The sequence below is a fragment of the Carya illinoinensis genome, chromosome 16 (assembly GCF_018687715.1).
Source record: "Carya illinoinensis cultivar Pawnee chromosome 16, C.illinoinensisPawnee_v1, whole genome shotgun sequence".
Classification (NCBI taxonomy): Eukaryota; Viridiplantae; Streptophyta; class Magnoliopsida; order Fagales; family Juglandaceae; genus Carya; species Carya illinoinensis.
The window spans coordinates 5,502,818-5,521,638 of record NC_056767.1 but is presented as its reverse complement, the minus strand read 5'-3'; the positions used below and the strand labels follow the sequence as shown (position 1 = coordinate 5,521,638).

General features: G+C 37.3%; 1 protein-coding gene and 1 pseudogene across 1 annotated transcript; both read right to left on the bottom strand.

Annotated features, from left to right (window-relative positions):
* Positions 1 to 8,139: 8,139 nt before the first annotated feature.
* Positions 8,140 to 13,886, bottom strand: LOC122298731 (annotated as a pseudogene).
* A 3,105-nt stretch (positions 13,887 to 16,991) lies between these two features.
* On the bottom strand, positions 16,992 to 18,614 carry LOC122298730. The gene has a single exon (XM_043108597.1). The coding sequence runs from the start codon at positions 18,612 to 18,614 to the stop codon at positions 16,992 to 16,994; it is 1,623 nt and encodes a 540-aa protein (XP_042964531.1).
* Positions 18,615 to 18,821: the final 207 nt, after the last annotated feature.

The window sequence follows — 18,821 nt, the reverse complement described above, 5'->3', positions numbered from 1 at the left end:
CTCGTGCGTGATTGTTTCAGCACCGAGAAACAAAGAACCTGCTGTCGTGCCTTCTGCGTGTTGCGTCAACTCCTTTGCGTTTCCGTCCATGCCTCAAAACCGAAAGAAGCTGGTCTTGCATGCATGTGTTTTGAGAAAGAAACCAAAAAAAAAAAAAAAAAAAACTCCTACCCCTAACTGCTCCGCCGTGGTCTCGCGCACCAACATCGACGGCTCGCGCTTCATCCTAGATTCCTAGGAATACATTTGAAAGGCTGCCAAAACCAAAGGAAAAAAAAAAAAAATTCGAGGGAGAAGCTATGGGAGAGAGACACACAGAAATGGCGTGCTAAGAGAGAGACACACAGGTGGATTCCGTTGAACGTGAAGAACAACCCTATGCGAAGAATCAGAAGGCTTTTCCGTCGACCTGGCTGCCTCTGTTAGTCACCATCGTTTCTCCACCTAACATGATTAGAGAAGACAAATAGAAAAAGAAAAAAGAAATACAAACTTGAAGTGAGAAAAAGAAGACACAAATATCGAAAGAAGAGAGAAGATGCAGAGAACAGATTCACAACATGTAAATAAAAAACAAAAACCTCAAAATCCAATCTTGGATCATCTTCGACAATATGCAAAAAAAAAAAGATCCATATTTTCACAAAATTTATATCCAAACCACAGCGGAGAAAACCAGGTCCTGCTTCTTGAAGAAAAACTGCTGTCCGACATTCTTCAGTATAGATACGATGCAGATCTAGAGAACATATTAGAGCAACATGGTACCAGCTCTTGCAAGGATCTCGATCAAGTAAATGCATCTGAAACCATGCACATCAATGTCTCTGATGTGCAGCAACATGGATCATCAAATAGAATTAGTTCTTGTAGTAATACCACGGTTCATTTACCAAATTGTCCTCATCATAGATGATCTGTTATGTATCACTATGTAATTTTAATTTTAGAGGTTGTTACATTTTATAGCTGTACAGATAGGAAGGTTGGAATATTCCTTAGTTTTCTATTAGAACGGTTATTCTGTTTTTCTATGTATAAAGTAGTAGCACTGTAAATGATAAAACACAACGCATAAGTATTTTGCATATTCTTTGGTTTCTCTCTCATTAGCAAGCTTGAATCACTATTCTCACATGGTATCAGAGCTTGCGAGTGAGAACCTTTCCACTATGCCTTTTGACAAAGAGACTCCTATCAATAAACAACTTTTCGACTTCAATAGTGTTACCAACCCATACCACCTTGACCATGGTGATAATCCTTCCTTTCCATTGGTTCCAGACCCTCTCACTAGTGTAGACTACACTACTTGGTCAAGATCTGCCGAGCTTTTCGAGCCAAGAACAAAATCGGTTTCATCAATGAAACCTTGACCAAATCAACTGATCCTGCTAGTCCACTTCTCGATGCGTGGGAAAGGTGCAATGACCTTGTTGTTTTATGGATAGATAATTCCATCAATTCTTCCTTGAAATCCAGCATTGCTCTAATCGATAATGCTGCTCAGATTTGGGGTGAGCTCAAAGAACGTTTTACCCAACAAAATGGTCATCGGATTTTCCAACTTAAGAAGGCACTAATAGGTTTGCAACAAGATTCCGATTCTATTAGTGTTTATTTTGGGAAACTTAAAACTCTATGGGATGAACTTACCATTTACGACCTTGTACCTGATTGCACTTGTGGCAAATTAGATGTGTTGCTTGATAGATACCAAAGGGATTATGTTATTCAATTCCTTATGGGTCTAAATGATTCTTTTCAAATCACCCGAGACCAAATCATACTTCTCAATCCCTTACCTCATCTCAATAAAATTTTCTCTATGATCCAGCAACAAGAAATGCAGCACCTCATGCTTTCTGTCCTCCCATCACCAGATACAATGGCTCTTACTGTTAAATATTCCACCAATTCCTACAGACCTTTTTCCAAGCCCATCCAATCATCCAAACGTGACAGACCATTTTGTATCCACAGCAAAATTCAAGGGCATACTCTTGATATTTGTTTCAAGGTTGGAAATGCCCAACCCCCTACTTGCTCCCATTGCCACATAACCGGATATATAGCAGAAAAATGCTATAAACTTCATGGCTATCCCATCGGTCACAAACTCCACAATAAAACCAAACAATCCACCTTTTCTTCCCCATCTGCTAATTGGACTTCCCTCGACCCAGAACCAACCTTAGATACCCCAATGACCCTCACAAAGGATCAATACAACCAACTGTTATATCTATTGCAGTCAAAGGATGTCTCTCTTGCCAATCATTCAGTGAACATAGTTCAAGCCGATTGCACACATTCTTCCACGATGAATGGTAGTTTTTCTTGCCTTAGCTATTGCATTTCCAGAAATCACACACATACACACACACACACCTTGGATAATTGACACAGGTGCTACTGATCACATGATCATCAACACCTCCTATTTTTCCTCCATCACTTATAAGGTCTCTTTCATGGTTAAACTTCCCAGTGGTCACACTGCACCTGTCACACACATTGGCACAGTTTCTATTTCTAACACATTAACTTTACAAAATGTGTTATATGTCCCTTCTTTTCAGTTTAACTTACTTTCTGTCAAATAGCTAACACTCTAATTTCCTTACTATTTTCTATTTCTTTCACAATTTTGTTTCATTCAAGACCTTTTGTCATGGACAACAATTGGCATGGGTGAGATAAAAGGAGGACTCTATCATTTACTTGCTGCACCAGTGCCTCCAACAACCCTCTATGATCATTTGCCTCTCTCATTGCATACAAATTCTTCGGCTTTAGCTATTGTCAAACCTATTAACTTTGTCTCTGATATTTGGCATTGTCGTATGGGTTGCACTCCCTTTTCCAAATTACATCTAATTCAAGATCCTTTAATTCAGAACCATGTGTTCTACCATTTCTGATGATAATCCTTGTCTTATTTGTCCTCTTGCAAAACATCACAGGTTTCCTTTTCCATTAAGTTCTCATAAAGGCAAAACCATATTTGAACTTGTCCACTGCGACATATGGGGACTCAACTCAGTGGTAGCTTACGATGGCACCAAATATTTTCTAACCATCATTGATGACTACTCCTGTAGCACTTGGTTGTATTTGCTTAAAGCTAAATTAGATACTGGGCCTTGTGTTGAAGCTTTTTGTAATTTGGTTGAGAACCAATTCCATACTAAAATTCAAACAATTTGCAGCGACAATGAACTTGAGTTTCAAATGAGAGAATTCTATAACAAGAAAGGAATTATACATCAACGCATTGGTGTGGAAACCCCACAACAAAACGGCATAGCCGAAAGAAAACACCAGCATATCTTGAATATAGCTCAATCCCTCAAACTTCAATCCAACCTTCCCAAACCATACTGGACTGACTATGTACTTACAACAGTCTACATTATTAACTGTGTCCCAGCCCCTCTTCTTTCCAATAAAACACTTTTTGAACTCCTCTTTCAACAACCTCCCACATATTCTCACATGCGCATCTTCGGCTGCCTTTGTTTTGTTTCCACTCTATCCCACAACGGCCAGAAATTTGAACCCCATGGTCGATATTGCGTATTTCTTGGTTACCCCTTTGGGGTTAAAGGATATAAGCATTTAGATCTTCAAACTAAAACAATTTTCATCTCTAGAGACATTACCTTCCATGAACATGTGTTCCCCTTTCACCACTCAGATCAGGTCTCACCTTCTTCTTTTCCTACTCCTAATCCTTTTCCTTGCCAACCTCTTCAACCTTCCTTTCCAGTCCCATTTTCAAACACTCCTTCCCACGCCGAATCCTCTACTTCACCAAACAATCTTATGCAAACCCATGTTTCTCCTTCCCCACCAACTTCCTCACCTACACACTCTTCCTCCTTACCTGACCCTTTAAAACTCTTCCCATAGGCATTCATACAAAAATCCAGATTCCTCCCCATCATCTCCCCTTCGCAAATCCACTAGAACACGTTGTGCTCCCAAGTACCTTCAAGAATTCCACTGTCAACAAGCAACTTCTATCTCATCCTCCCAATCTGGCAACATGGCATCAGCTCCTTCAGGTATCCCTTTTCCCTTATCTTATTCACTCTCTTACCACAAATTTTCAACTGCTTATGCTTTATTTTACACTACCATTTCATCACAAACTGATCCTCTCACTTACAAGCAAGTTGCTAAGGACAGTGATTGGCGAAAGGCAATGGAAACAGAACTTGAAGCCTTAGAGCTTAACCAAACCTGGATCCTTACAAACTTACCACCTCACAAAACTCCCATTGATTGCAAATTTGTCTACAGATGGTTACCATCCTAACGATTCTTGCTTTAACAGCCATTAAAGGCTGGCATTTGCACCAGTTCGATGTCAACAATGCTTTCCTAAATGGAGAGTTACATGAAGACATCTATATGAAGACACCACCTGGCTACAACAAAGCTAAACGTGGCCAGGTCTATAAATTGCTGAAGAGCTTATATGGTTTAAAGCAAGCTTCCCGCCAATGGTATGACAAATTTTCCACTACCTTGATTTAATTCGGTTTTACTCAATCTAAGGCTGACTACAACCTCTTCATTTGCATTACTGATACAAGTTTTACAACACTACTAGTTTATGTTGATGACATAATAGTTGCCACCAATTCTGTTCAATCCATTTCAGTTTTAAAAGATTTTTTGAACACTGACTCACTAAAAAATGAGTAGCACTAAAGCTATCCAAAGTGCAGGAGGATGTCGTGTAATAATTGGAATAAATTCCTAGATCGTCTCCTCAGGGAAAGTTGTTTAAAAATCAAACTCGTTGAAAAGGGTGAAAAACTTCACAAAGAGAAAATAAAATGATGGTATGTGCAATGGATGGAAAAGGGTACTAGTCATGGACTAAATTCATGTTTTTAGATTTTGATTGTCGGATTGGAATATAAAGGACTAATAGATTAAATTCAGAAATTAATAAAACTAAATTAAGAATTAAACTAAATTAGGAAGTAATTGACAAAACATGCACTAAAAATTGAAAAGCCCCAAAATCAATGTTCTAGGGTTCATCATTATATTCAAATCATAAATTATCAAATTAAACCACCGTAATTGTAATCACTATTAAAATAAAAACTTAACGGAACGATAAAAATAAATAACATGAATTTAATGAATAACAAATAAATTACTCAAACGTCTAAATCAAAATTCTCCAAAATAATTCAGAAACTCAAAACTGAAATGAAATAGCAAGTAGGGAATTGAAAAGATCAAGCCAATTGAATGGAGATGAAGATTCGAAATGGTGGAGGAGGCTGAGCTGCAGTGGCAATTAGACCCTTCAAGGAGTTCTTCAATCTGTTGCAGTGTGAGTGAATGATCCAGTGGAAATTGTGTAGCTGCGTGAATGATCAATTGTATGAATCCTCCTCTCCAAATCTGAATGAAAATCAATGGAAAATAATGAATTCTAAGTATTTCTCTACTCAAAATTGAGTTTTCCCAGCCAAGAGTCGGCTATAAGATGTAAAAAATCATTTATATACTCTGACGGCGGAATAAACCCTGATTTGTAAAATACGATATTCGCTCGAGCGGAGTGTCGAGCGAACATCGAGCGTTCGACTCTGCCTAAGTTCGCTCGAGCGGCCTGTCGAGCGAACATCGAGCGTTCGACTCTACCTGAATTCGCTCGAGCAGCCTGTCGAGTGAGCATCGAGCGTTCGACTCTGCCTGAATTCACTCGAGTGGCCAAATGCCTTCGCTCGAGCGATCTCTTTTCTAGCAACTTGCTCGAGCCCACTGTCGAGCAGAAGTTGAGCGTTTGAATCTGCCTGACTTCGCTCGAGCGGCGGCTTCTGGCCGCTCGAGCGATATGTACCATAAACTATATTAATCAACAGTTGATAAAATTAGAGCAGAAATTCATGCTTTTAATCAATTAAAATCACAACTTTGATTTATTCATTTTTCCATATAAAACCAATGATAAAGTAATGAAAGAATTAATATATATTGATTCCAAAAGCATTAAAAATGCAATAATTCAGCTCAATCAAACACTCATTTCAAAATAAAAGACCTTAGTATTTTAAGGTATTTTCTTGGCATTGAGGCTGCCCGTTCTCTAGTTGGTATCCATCTTTGCCAACGGAAATACACATTGGATCTCCTTGCTGATTCAGCTCACTTAGCCTCCAAACCATTGACACTTCCCATGGATCAAAATGATAAATTGTCAAAAACATCTGGCACCCCATTATCTGATCCTACTCCATATAGGCAGCTCATTGGCAGATTACTTTACCTTACCTTAACTAGATCTGACATTAGTTATCCCATTCAAGTACTCAGCCAATTCATGGACCATCCCACTTCCTCTCATCTTGCTGCCGCTCATCGAGTATTGAGATACCTTAAAAATGCACCTGGCCAGGGCATCCTTCTCTCTTCTACCTCCCCTATACACCTCAAAGGTTACTGTGATTCGAATTGGGCCTCATACCCGGACACCTGCAAGTCATTTTCTTGGGGCATTGTCTTATCTCCTAGAGATCAAAGAAACAACAAATTGTCTCAAGATCTTCTGCTGAGGCAGAATACCGCAGCATGACATTGGTTACCACTGAATTTACTTGGCTGAGACATCTGCTTCGTGACCTTTCCATTACTCACCCTCAACCTGTTGAGCTTGTCTGTGGCAACCAAGTTGCTTTACACATTGCAACAAATCCTGTCTTCCACAAGAGGACAAAACATATTGAGGTGGACTGCCACCTTATTAGATATAAAATCCAAGAAGGGGCTATTCAAACTGCACATGTTCACACTTCTTCCTAGCTTGCCGATATGTTCACTAAGTCCCTGCCTTCTTACTTGCTTTACTTATACCTCTCCAAGATGGGAATAGTTAATATCTATTCTCCATCTTGTTGGGGGCTATTAGAGCAACATGGTACCAGCTCTTGCAAAGATCTCGATCAAGTGAATGCAGCTGAAACCATGCACATCAACGTCTCTGATGTGCAGCAACGTGGATCATCAAATAGAATCAGTTCTTATAGTAATACCACGGTTCATTGACCAAATTGTCCTCATCATAGATGATCTGTTATGTATCATTATGTAATTTTAGAGGTTGTTACATTTCATGGCTGTATAGATAGGAAGGCTGGAATATTCCTTAGTTTTCTTTTAGAAAGGTTGCCATGTTTGTTTTTCTGTGTATAAAGTAGCAACACTATAAATGATGAAACACAATGCATAAGTATATATTTTGCATATTCTCTGGTTTCTCTCTCATTAGCAAGCTTGAATCACTATTCTCACAGAACAGGTTAATGGAGAGAGAGATGAGATAAATCATTTGCCTAAAAACACTGTTTATAAGCAGATAGTAAAAGACCAAAGTATAAAATAATAAAAGGGACAAAAACGTAAAACGGTAAAAGTGTGAGCAAATGAAAGAAAAACTAAGGCATTAAAACAGGAAATCGTAAAAGGGAAGGGGCAAACTTGAAAAACAAATGGTCAAAAAGACACCGTCGCTAAGTGGATAGCCGCTTATGATATATAAAAATATATAATTTTTAAAAGAGTGTCGACGTTAATATTTTGATCTCCTAACTTTTTATTAGCAACCTGTTCTATTACATGTTCACTCTTCTTTCTTTCTATGTTATTTATGAGCAATTGCACAATTTTTTTTTTTTTCATGAAAAGATCAGATACTAAAAATTACTTATACAGTATCCAAAATAAAATGATGCAAGTTGAAAGAATATTAAAAAAAGGCATTAAACAAGCTAAAAAACTACCACTTATAAATAAAAATTAGTAATATAATTGGCTGTATTAAGTTTATAAGTTCGACTTAATCATAGATGGACAAGTTTGATTGCTTTTCATTCTCATCATGATTCATTAAATAGTACTATTAATACTAAGCGTGCAACCCGGCCTAGAACAGTCGGGTTTATACTCGACCTGACCCGAAGCGTTTCTAGCTAAGGAGTCAATCCGATCCGATCAAAATAAACCAGGGTCGAACTTGTATGTTTCGACCATGCTGTATTTTTTTTTTTTTTTTTTTTTTGCCCCCTTGAGCCCATATCCTCTGTAACTAGATGCTTCCTAAACCCACTATCACAATACCTTCTTCCTTCTTCCCAAGGCACCCCCAAGGAGATCGGCTTGCATGACACCAGATTTGTGGGCTCCTAGTTCTCTAGCATAGTCCTCGATTCCAATTGGAGCAAATACTTCGTTCAATATGAGACCCTCATGTCCGTCCGATTTCGACCCCTTCGAGTCACTCTGCATTATCCACAAGAATCGAATCAACCAGAGAGCATTCTTCATTAGAAATTTGGTTTAGAAGGTTTCCATCTTCATATGCACAAATAACATATATCAATTGCTTCTCATGCAATATAACTGGAGAAGCCTCTCGAGAACCATTTCCATGAAGTTGCATCACCTCAAATTAATGCCATACCAACTTGTTATACTATATGCAAGGTGATGAGCATTGGGAAAATATGTACCTGCACAAGTTTAAGGTTGGATGCATTAGAAGCTTTTAATATCACGTCTTTTCAAGTTCCTCTTGAGTGAAGGAGACCTTTCCTGATTGGGCAAACTTGCAAGTAAACATTGGGCGATGAGGGTTGGAGAATGAAGATAAGTATGCTTTTATACTCAGACAATCGGACAGGTTGAAACTAAAATACAAATCCATTAACTAGCACTACAACAAAAATCATTTTTTGGGACGAAATTGATTTGGGACGAATTGGAAATCGTCCCAAAAAGTGAGATTTTGGAATGAAATTTGAATTTCGTTCCAAAATAACGACGAAATGCCAGACTGTTCGAACGCATTCGAACGCTATTCTTAGGGACGAAATTTTTTGTCCCAAATAAGTTAACCGTTCGACCGTTAATGATTAACCATTCGAACGTTTAATTGTTATCGTTTGAACGTAATATTGGCGCGATAGGCAAAATTATTTTAGAGGGAAATTGACAAACCGTTCGAACGCATATTCACCATTCAAACGTTATATGAAGCGTTTGAACGTAGTACCGTTCGAACGGTAAGTTAATACCGTTCGAATGTATTAACTGAAAATTAATACCCTTCCCTAATTAATCCAAATTTCATGATAATAAATGTTATTTAAATGCAATATTCGGTATTAATTATATTAAATATAATAATTAATTCAATTATAATATATTTTAACTGTTAAATATATTAAATGCAATATATTTAATGCACTTATATATTATTAAACAGTATATATTATATTTATAATTTTTTATATATATAGTATATATTATATTATATTTAATTAAAATATATTATACTATTGTATATTATATAGTATATAGTATAAGTTATATTATATAGTATAATTAATATAATATAGACTACTATATACATGAAACTATGTTCATGTATTTATATAACATATATATTATATGTGATATTAACTAATATATATATATATATATTTAATAGTATATGTATTACATGACTTGTTTAGTATATTTTTCATATTATATTGCGGTTATAGGCTAATGAGATGACACTCTCTATTCTAGCACTATAGATGACACTATATATATACTCAATTTTAGCTTTTGTATCATTATAATACACTCTAATTACTAGTAGTATAGATGACACTATATATAATAGTAGATATCCTATTATTAAATAATATTATAATAATAATATAATATAATAAACACTATATATATATGCATGTGATACATATAACCCTATGCTATGATACCATATATATGTTATATATAATAGGTTAATATATGTACTTGACTATAATACTAGGTGTAATATGATATTTTATACTATATATGTTACTAAACTATATAATATATGTTTGATTATATATTATATAGTTATATTACTATGTCTCTAAACTATAGTATATTTACAAGTTATTATATTTAAAGGTATAGTGAAAAAAAATACAATAAGCAACATTTTAATTTGACGTTTGAACGGTTTAAAATAACCGTTCAAACGTATAAGAAAACGTTCGAACGGCCATTTTCACGTTCGAACGTTTAATTAGAGGGGGAAAATTTTCCCACTAATCTATTTGACGTTCGAACGTTCATTAAATAACCGTCCGAACGTCAATGTTCTACATTTATATGACAGAACCTCACAATCTCGCACTCGTTCCAGTCGACTTCCAGTCGCTCCCGCGCTCATTTTCTTCCAACCAACGCCATTATTCTTCAATCCAGCCCTCAAATATTACCAACTTCTATCAATCTCTTATATTTTCGGAGTAAGAGGTTGTTTTTACCGTTTGGTGAAGAGTATTTAAGTTTTGGGTATTGGGTACGGGTGGATTTTCCGGTTTATTTCTCCAAATCAGGTATTCTCCTTAAATATATTCTCATTTTAGATTTTATATAAGTGTTTTTGTTTGCTATAATGAGTTTGTCATATAGTTTGTTGTCTTTTGATGTAATTTGGACTGTAAATGTTAAGGTTTTTGGAGGTTGAAGACGATTGTAATCTGGAATTAATCCGTTCGAATGGTATCCGTGTGCCGTTCGAACGTATGTCCTTAGATCGAACGGTGACTAGCACTGTTTGAACATTATGTTGGTCAGTGTTAAAATAATTAATACTTTAAATGCAGGAATTGACTTAAAAATTAATTATTTATAATCTACATTTAATAATACTTAAATACTTAAAAGATTAAAGTAATTAAATGAGAATAAATTAAATTACAAATCATCTAAGATTTAATAATACTTAAATATTTAATAGTTGAATTATTCAACTATAGGTTAATACAAATAGTTTTGTTTTAATAACACAAAAATACTTAATCTTTGAATTAATAAAATGAATTTTAAATAAAATACAAATAATCTAGATTTAATAATACTTGAATACTTAAAAGTTAAAAGTAATCAAATGAATTTGAATTAAAATATAAATTCTGAATTGTAATTAATAAAATGAATGTTAATTACAATACAAATAGTTATAATAATTAACTAAAATGTTAATTACAATACAAATAGTTATAATTATTAACTAGAATGTTAATTAAAATACAAATAGTTATAATTATTAACTAAAATGTTAATTAAAATACAAATAGTTATAATTAATAAAATATTTTGAAAGATATAAAACAACTATCTAATTATTTAATAATATAAATACTTAATTAACATATCTTGCATTGTTTGTTTGATATATGTTAAATATTGGCATATCTTATATTGCTTATTCATCAAAATTAGCCTTAGACCCGTTCGAAAGTTATCAATCCACCTTAATTGAAATATTGATAACTCTTGAATTGTCCAGAGTGGACAGTTTAGAATTGTAAGATCATTCTCGCAAACTATCGATCTATATTTGTTATACGCCAGCATTAAGATTTTGACAGATTTATCCCTTGTTCTCTAGATATGCAGTTTCGGTGATGTTGTTTGGTAATGTTTAATAAACGAAATTTAATTGGTAAATGATTTTATTTTACATTAAAGTTAGAATATTATAAATGATAATATTTTTGTCTAAATTTTTTTCTGTAAGAATGATTTCGAATTAAATTTTGGTCGGAGAGAGGAGCGTAAAATTGTGGAAGAGCTTATGAGTAATGCATTCCGCAAGTATAAGGCGAGGTGTTATGAGCATTATAATAAGTTTGAGAATAGTGAAGAAGCACGCCAACATCCTTTTCAAGATGTGCAACCTTCTGATTGGAAAAAACTTTGTGACATGTTTAAGGATCCATCATATAAGGTATAATTAATTTAATTATTTTAGTCGTCCTATTTCTAATTTTGCTTTATAATATTTTCAATTCTTATGTAGGAGCGAAGTTTATAAACAAAACAAATAGATCAAAATTGAAGATTACTCATCATGCAGGCTCAAGATCTTTCCACCGCTTCTCTAAGAAATTGGTATTGCTATTCTTTTATTTGTATATAGTTAACTGAATATATGAATCATAATGACTTTATATCTTAACAAATCTTTATTATAACAAGATTTAGATGCCAATTATGATCTGACAAAATTATATGATGCATCACATACTAATCGTAATGGAGAGTGGAGTCATCCTGATGCCCATGAAAACTCTTTATCTTATGTGTAGGATAAAATGGTTGCCCTGCGTGCTGAATCTGCGTCAGATCAAAATTCCTCAAATACTGATGTTGACGTTTTTACACAAGTTCTGGGTGAACGTTCAGGATATTTGAGGGGTTTGGGTCGCTGTGTAAAACCTTCTCCCTCTTCCTCTTCTTCCGGGTTTGCCTCTATAGCTCAAGAGAATGCGAATCGCAAAATTGAAGAATTGGTTGCAAAACAACAAGAGTTAGAGGCTCAATTGGCGAGACAAGGAGACATGGAGATGCTCCTCAAACAACATGAAGAAGAACAAGCAGAGTTTAGGAGAGATATGCAACTCCAAATGCAACAGCTTATGCAACAGTACAGGCCTCCAACCAACTGATGGTTTTTTACGTCTAGCTTATGACATTATCTAATTATGTATGAACAATGCTAGTCTTATGGTTATTTATTTCTTCGCACTTATTATAAAACTTTTGTGAGTAATTAAACAGTTCCTAATTTATGTTTTTCAATTAATATGGATGTCTATTTAGTTTTTTTATAATTATTGGGTTTAATAAAAATAATATCCGTTCGAACGACCTTGTCACGTTCGAACATTAATGGGTATGCCGTTCAAACGATAATGTACCGTTCAAACATTAATGAGCAAACCGTTCGAACGATACCAGATGCTCAAAAAAACGTTCAAACACAGGACATTACCATATCGTTCGAACGTTGATCAGCACCGTTCGATCTCCCATACCGTTCGATCGGTTCCTTTAACGTTCAAACGTAATTCTATTGATCGTTTGAATGTATCTTGGTAACCGTTCAAAAGAAATGTTAACGTTCGAATGGTATATGAGAAGCATTCGAACACCATTCTGGAACAAATGTTAACCGGGACAAAAAAATCCATCGTTCGAACGGTATCGAACGGTGAATTTCAAATTCGTTCCAAAAGATATATTTTGGGATGAAATTGTGATTTTCGTCCCAATATATCTTCTAGGACAGTGATGTTGGGACGACCTTGGGATGAAATTTTTTCATCCTAAAAAATATTGCGGAATGAAATCTATATATTGTGGGATGAAAATTTTCATCCCAAAAAATGTTTTTTGTTGTAGTGTCCGCATCCGAAGCCACCGCGTAACAGTCCCATGCCGCTTTGGTGCCAGGGAATTTCAAGGGGAGCAGCTCGTGCTTGCATATAGCTTGCTATATGGAGAGAACCCGAATATGTAGGTGAGTCTGTGAATGGACCAAGTCAAGCCATCTTTTTTGTTGGCTTCCTCGAACAGAACATCTTCAAGTGTGTAATAGAGATTCAGCACCTCCAATCGGGGCAGGTCCTCCGTGAAAGGAGGATCGTGGGTCTGAGTCTTATGGAAGGTCTCGAAGGGTTCGATGTAATGCTTGGTCCCGGTCTGGAGGCAGACGTGGTGGAGATTCAGAGCGTTCGGAATCACCGCACGGAGCACGTTGTGGAACATGACGCCGTTGTCCAGCAGTTCTCAGCCTCTGTCGATCAGCAGATCCAAGTGACGTAGAAGATGTGGGTGACATCGGTCAATGGAGAGAGCTTGGCCTGGGTGTCCTCCAGATCTGAGACCTCGCACTGGATGTACTCAATCGGGTGATCGGCATTCCAGTCGGGACGCGGCCGGCGTGCCACACTGTAGACCTTCCATGGCCCACCTAGTGTGTCGGAGACAAAAAATGTTTGTAATATTTCTTGATATACACATTTCGTGTAATTATTTTAAAAACAATTGAGGTAAATTTAGGCCACCAAGCATCCCTACCGATAAACCTATTGATTTGATTTTATTTATTTATTTATTTTTAACTTGAAGATTAAAAAGGTGTTTTAAAAGAAAATTTCGCGTTTAGTAGCCACCCTCGTGGCTGTAGCAACATCTTTATCTAAAATTAAGGGTGATAATATATAATACAATTTGTGAACCTAATACAAATATTATAAAAATTAACAGATTTAGATTTGAAAGGTTTTTTTTTTTTTTTTTTGAGAAGAGCCGGTAGCCACCCACATAGTAGCCCCGTCCCAAGTTTATTAAAAAGCCCTCACTTGTAGTGGAGGAATACCGTGGTTACAACCCTTGGCCTGGGGGCTACAAATAAAAACCAAAACCCAGGCCTAAAAAAACCATAAAGAAACCACAACCACAACCACAAAGCACAAAAAAACATAAAAAAAAAAAAAGACGCAGAACCACAACCTGCAAGAAACAACCTGCACAGACAAAAAGTAAGAATAGAAAAAATTGAGTGTAAAGAAAAGGACGTACCTGAAGATAAAGCCGTCAACCGAGGCACATTAACATCGTCTTCTGATTTTCTGAATGTAGGGAAGACCCCCTTTGTCCAGCCGAATATTGCCTCTTATGGAAGCAGGTAGATCAGATAAAGAAAACCATGAGAGGGTATGGCCCTTAGCACCCAGTTTAGCAAGCCCATCCACAACCGAGTTACATTCTCTATAGCAGTGAACAAGAGAAACATTGAGCCCTGCAAGACGACTCTGAATCTCATCCCAATAATCTTCCATGTACCACAGGCCACATCTCTGAGTCCTCAACCAGTTAAGCACAAGCATGGAGTCAAGTTCGATTTCCACAGATGAAACACCCAACAGGCCAATATGACGAAGCCCATGAAGTAAACCCATCAGTTCAGCATAGTTGTTGGAGTTGTGCCCAGTGGCAGCTGCAAACCCGCAAAGAAAGTTACCGTTATCATCACGAATGATGCCTCCTGCGCCCGACGGGCATGGATTGCCTAGAGAAGAGCCATCAACATTCAATTTGACCCAACCTAGCTTAGGAAGCTTCCACTTGACTGGAATAATAAACTCTTTCCTCGTAACATTTAAAGGCATATTAAAGCAATGTAAAACACCTTCGTCACGTCTAGAGAGCAAGTTGACATCCTTAAGCTTTAACCCGATCCAAGAGACCCAATATTTAATAGAACACCAAACCTGTTGGACCGATTCCATCAGGCCTTCCATTCTGGCTTTACAGCGACGTCTCCATAGACACCAAGTAATGATAGCCGGAAGAAGACCCAACAATTGACCTGGGCGATTAGAATTTTTTGCCCGCCTATAACAGCACTCCACCCTCTGTTTCCAAGAACTACCTTCTAACCAAGGAATTCCAAGAACAACAGAACAAATATGCCAAATTTTTTCAGCAAAATCTCCTATAGCAAGATAGTGATTGAGATCTTCATATTTGGAATTAGAGTAGCAATCGCAGCGGGAGACAATAGAAATACCAAGATTACAGATTCTGTCATCCACAGGAAGACAATTGTGAATGGCCTTCCACATAGTAATCGAAATATTATTGGGAAGAGCGGAATGCCAGACCCAATTAGCCCAAGGAAAAACAGGGGCTCTTATACGAATACAATTCCACGCGCTTTTAGTAGAGAAAAGACCGTCAGCTAAAGGAAGCCAAATCAACAAATCCTTCCCGTTTTTAATCCGACCCAATTGCAAAATAAGGTCCTCAGCTTTGTGATGACCAACCAACCGAGTAAACAAATCTATATTCCAACCCAACCCAGCTTTACAATCCTCCAATTTAAGATTTGGCATATCAGAAATCAGAATATTATCACTAAGAGGAGCATCATCAGCCCAATGGTCATGCCAAAAGAGAACATTACCCTCTCGAACTTTCCATTTAGAATTAGCTTGCACTAAAGAAATACTGTTCAAAATCATCTTCCAAAAAAGAGACCCTTTCTTATGATCCACCATGGAAATATGTCTATCACCAATATATTTAGCATGAAAAAACTTGGACCAGAAAGAAGTACCTTGCAGAAGGTTCCAGGCTAGCTTCATGTGAAGAGCAGACTGGACGTCTTGAAGGTTACGAAGGCCCAGACCGCCTTCCGAGACAGGCTTACAAATATCCACCCAAGAGCGCCATTTTTTCTTAGGTTTCCCATCTTTAACACCCCATAAGAAGGTACTGATGATTCTGTGAATTTTCTCAATCACGGCTTTCGGAGTTCTTAAGATAGAAAGGTTGTGCACGGGAATACTTTGAAGAACATGTTTAATGAGAGTCAAACGTGCCCCACTGGATAACAATCTGGCCTGCCAACCCTCCAATTTAGACTGAACTTTAGCAATTAAGTCATCAAAGTGAGCAATCTTCAGTCTTCCTGTGATAATAGGAACTCCCAGATATTTAAAAGGAAAACTTCCTTCCGTAAAACCAGTGAAACGAAGGAGAGCCCGACGCCTAGATACAGAGATCTGAGTAGAGAAAAAAATATGGGACTTATTTTTGTTCACAGCTTGCCCTGACCACTGTTCATAAGTCTTCAACACATCAGTAATAGCTTTCAAAGAAGCCTTTCCCCCATTACAAAATAGGACAATGTTATCCGCATAAAGCAGATGTGAGATAATAGGGGAGCCTCGCGGGTGGTGAAACAGAATGATCTTGCCCATATGGATCTGATTATTAATCATCCGTGAGAAAATGTCTTCCACAAGAATGAAGAGGTAGGGAGAAATGGGGTTACCTTGATGTAACCCCTGACCACCTTTAAAGAAACCTTTGGGGACTCCGTTCATGACCACAGAGAACCAAGGATTCGTGATGCATTGACGAATCAAATTACAGAAAAAATCTGAGAAACCGAAAGCTTTAAGAACCTGCAAAAGAAAGGACCAGTCTACACTATCGAAGGCCTTTGCCATGTCAATCTTCAAGACAACATTCCCACCATAAACAGGTTTATTAATAGAGTGAATCATCTCTTGAGTCATGCTAATGTTATCAAAGATGCTACGGCCCGGGAGAAAGGCTCATTGTTCAGGAGAAATAAAATTAGCAAGCAGGGGGGATAAGCGATTAACCATGATTTTAGTGCAAATTTTGTAGAAGACATTGCACAAGCTAATCGGTCTAAACTTATCAAAACTCGTCGGATTTTCAACTTTTGGGATTAAAACCAGATGAGTAGCATTGAAAAACCGAGGGAGAGCCATACCTTGAAAAAACTCTGACACAGCAGCAACAACATCGGTGCCCACAATATGCCAACAAGATCGATAGAAACCCGACCCAAAACCGTCAGGACCCGAGCTACTATCTTCCGGAATGGAGCAAAGAGCATCATAGACTTCTTGAGACAAAGGAACACAAGAAAGGAGATCGTTGTCATCTTGTGAAATAGTCAGTTGAACTAAGTCCCCCAGATTAGGCTCATCACAACTGTTACCTGCTTTCAAGAAATTTGAAAAATAAGTGATAGCCCCGTCATGAATTTGTTTAGGTGAGGAGAGAATAGAACCATCCTCTAGCTGCATCGCTTTAACCTCTTTATGATTACGACGACTAACAGCACGAAAGAAAGCAGAATTTGCTTCACCCTTCTGAATCCAGCGTTGTTTGGCTTGTTGGGCTAGGCGTTGTTCTTCCCTATTCAACCAGACTGATAGCTCCAACTGGGAGGCAACAAGATCATCCTCCACGTCTTCAGCATACTCAGTTTGTAAACTTGCCTCCAAGCCCTTTATACGATTCTTAAGAGCCGCTATGTGAGAGACAGTTTTACCAAAGGTGTGTTTGTTCCAAGTTCTCAAAGCAATTTTGAGACGTTTAAGTTTAGTAACAAGCATATACAAACGAGATCCCCCAACATCATCACCATTCCAAGAGTGCGAGACACAATAAAAAAACTGAGCATGAGAAACCCACATTTGCTGAAATTTAAAGGAAGGAAAGCCATACCGAATAAGCTGATTCTCCAACGAGACTGCCATCGGCGCATGATCAGAAGAAGTGCGCGCCAAGTATTCCATATTAGCACCAGGAAAAGCATCGAGAGCCACTGTGTTGAAAAGACAACGATCAAGACGAGCCCAGTGCCGTGATCTACCAGAATGACCATTACACCAAGAAAGAGAATTCCCACAGGAAGGCATGTCAAGAAGCCCACAAGAACCCACCCAACTGTTAAACTCCTCCATAGCCAAAGCCAACCTTGGCCTGCCCCCTCTACGCTCCGAGTCATTTCTAATAATATTAAAATCACCCATGACCATCCAAGGAAGATGATGAATATTAGCCCCCATCAAAGAATCCCACAATCTTCTACGCTCCAAATAGGAACATTTCGCATAAACAAAAGTAATACGAAAATCATTCAGATTAGTGATTCTAACAGTCAAAAATTGATCACCCATGTTCTCGACAACAAGGTGTAAATCTTGAGACCAAAACAACCATAATTTGCCGCCTTCCTCAACATTAGAGCAACAACCATCAAAATGCAATCTATCATGCCACATATCTAAACGAGAGATTCTAGCCATAGGCTCAGCAATAACAAGAAGTTTAGGGTGAAACTTTGTTACCAAATTTTTAAGACGCTTTCTCGACTTTCCGAGACCCCGAGCATTCCAATATAGGTAAGAGACCTTCATAAATTAAGGTGGGAGGGCTTGCTTACAACCTTGGAAGAACCCCTTAGTTTAATGCCTTTCCCATTCCGTTTAAATCCCGAAGGAATATCCGAGTCCGAGACCACAAGGTTGTTTTTAGCTAAATGCTCCAAGGGCCCTTCAGAGTCGGTATCTGAACAAACTTGACCATCAGAGCAGGTTGTTTTACGTTCAATCTCCTCACAAAGA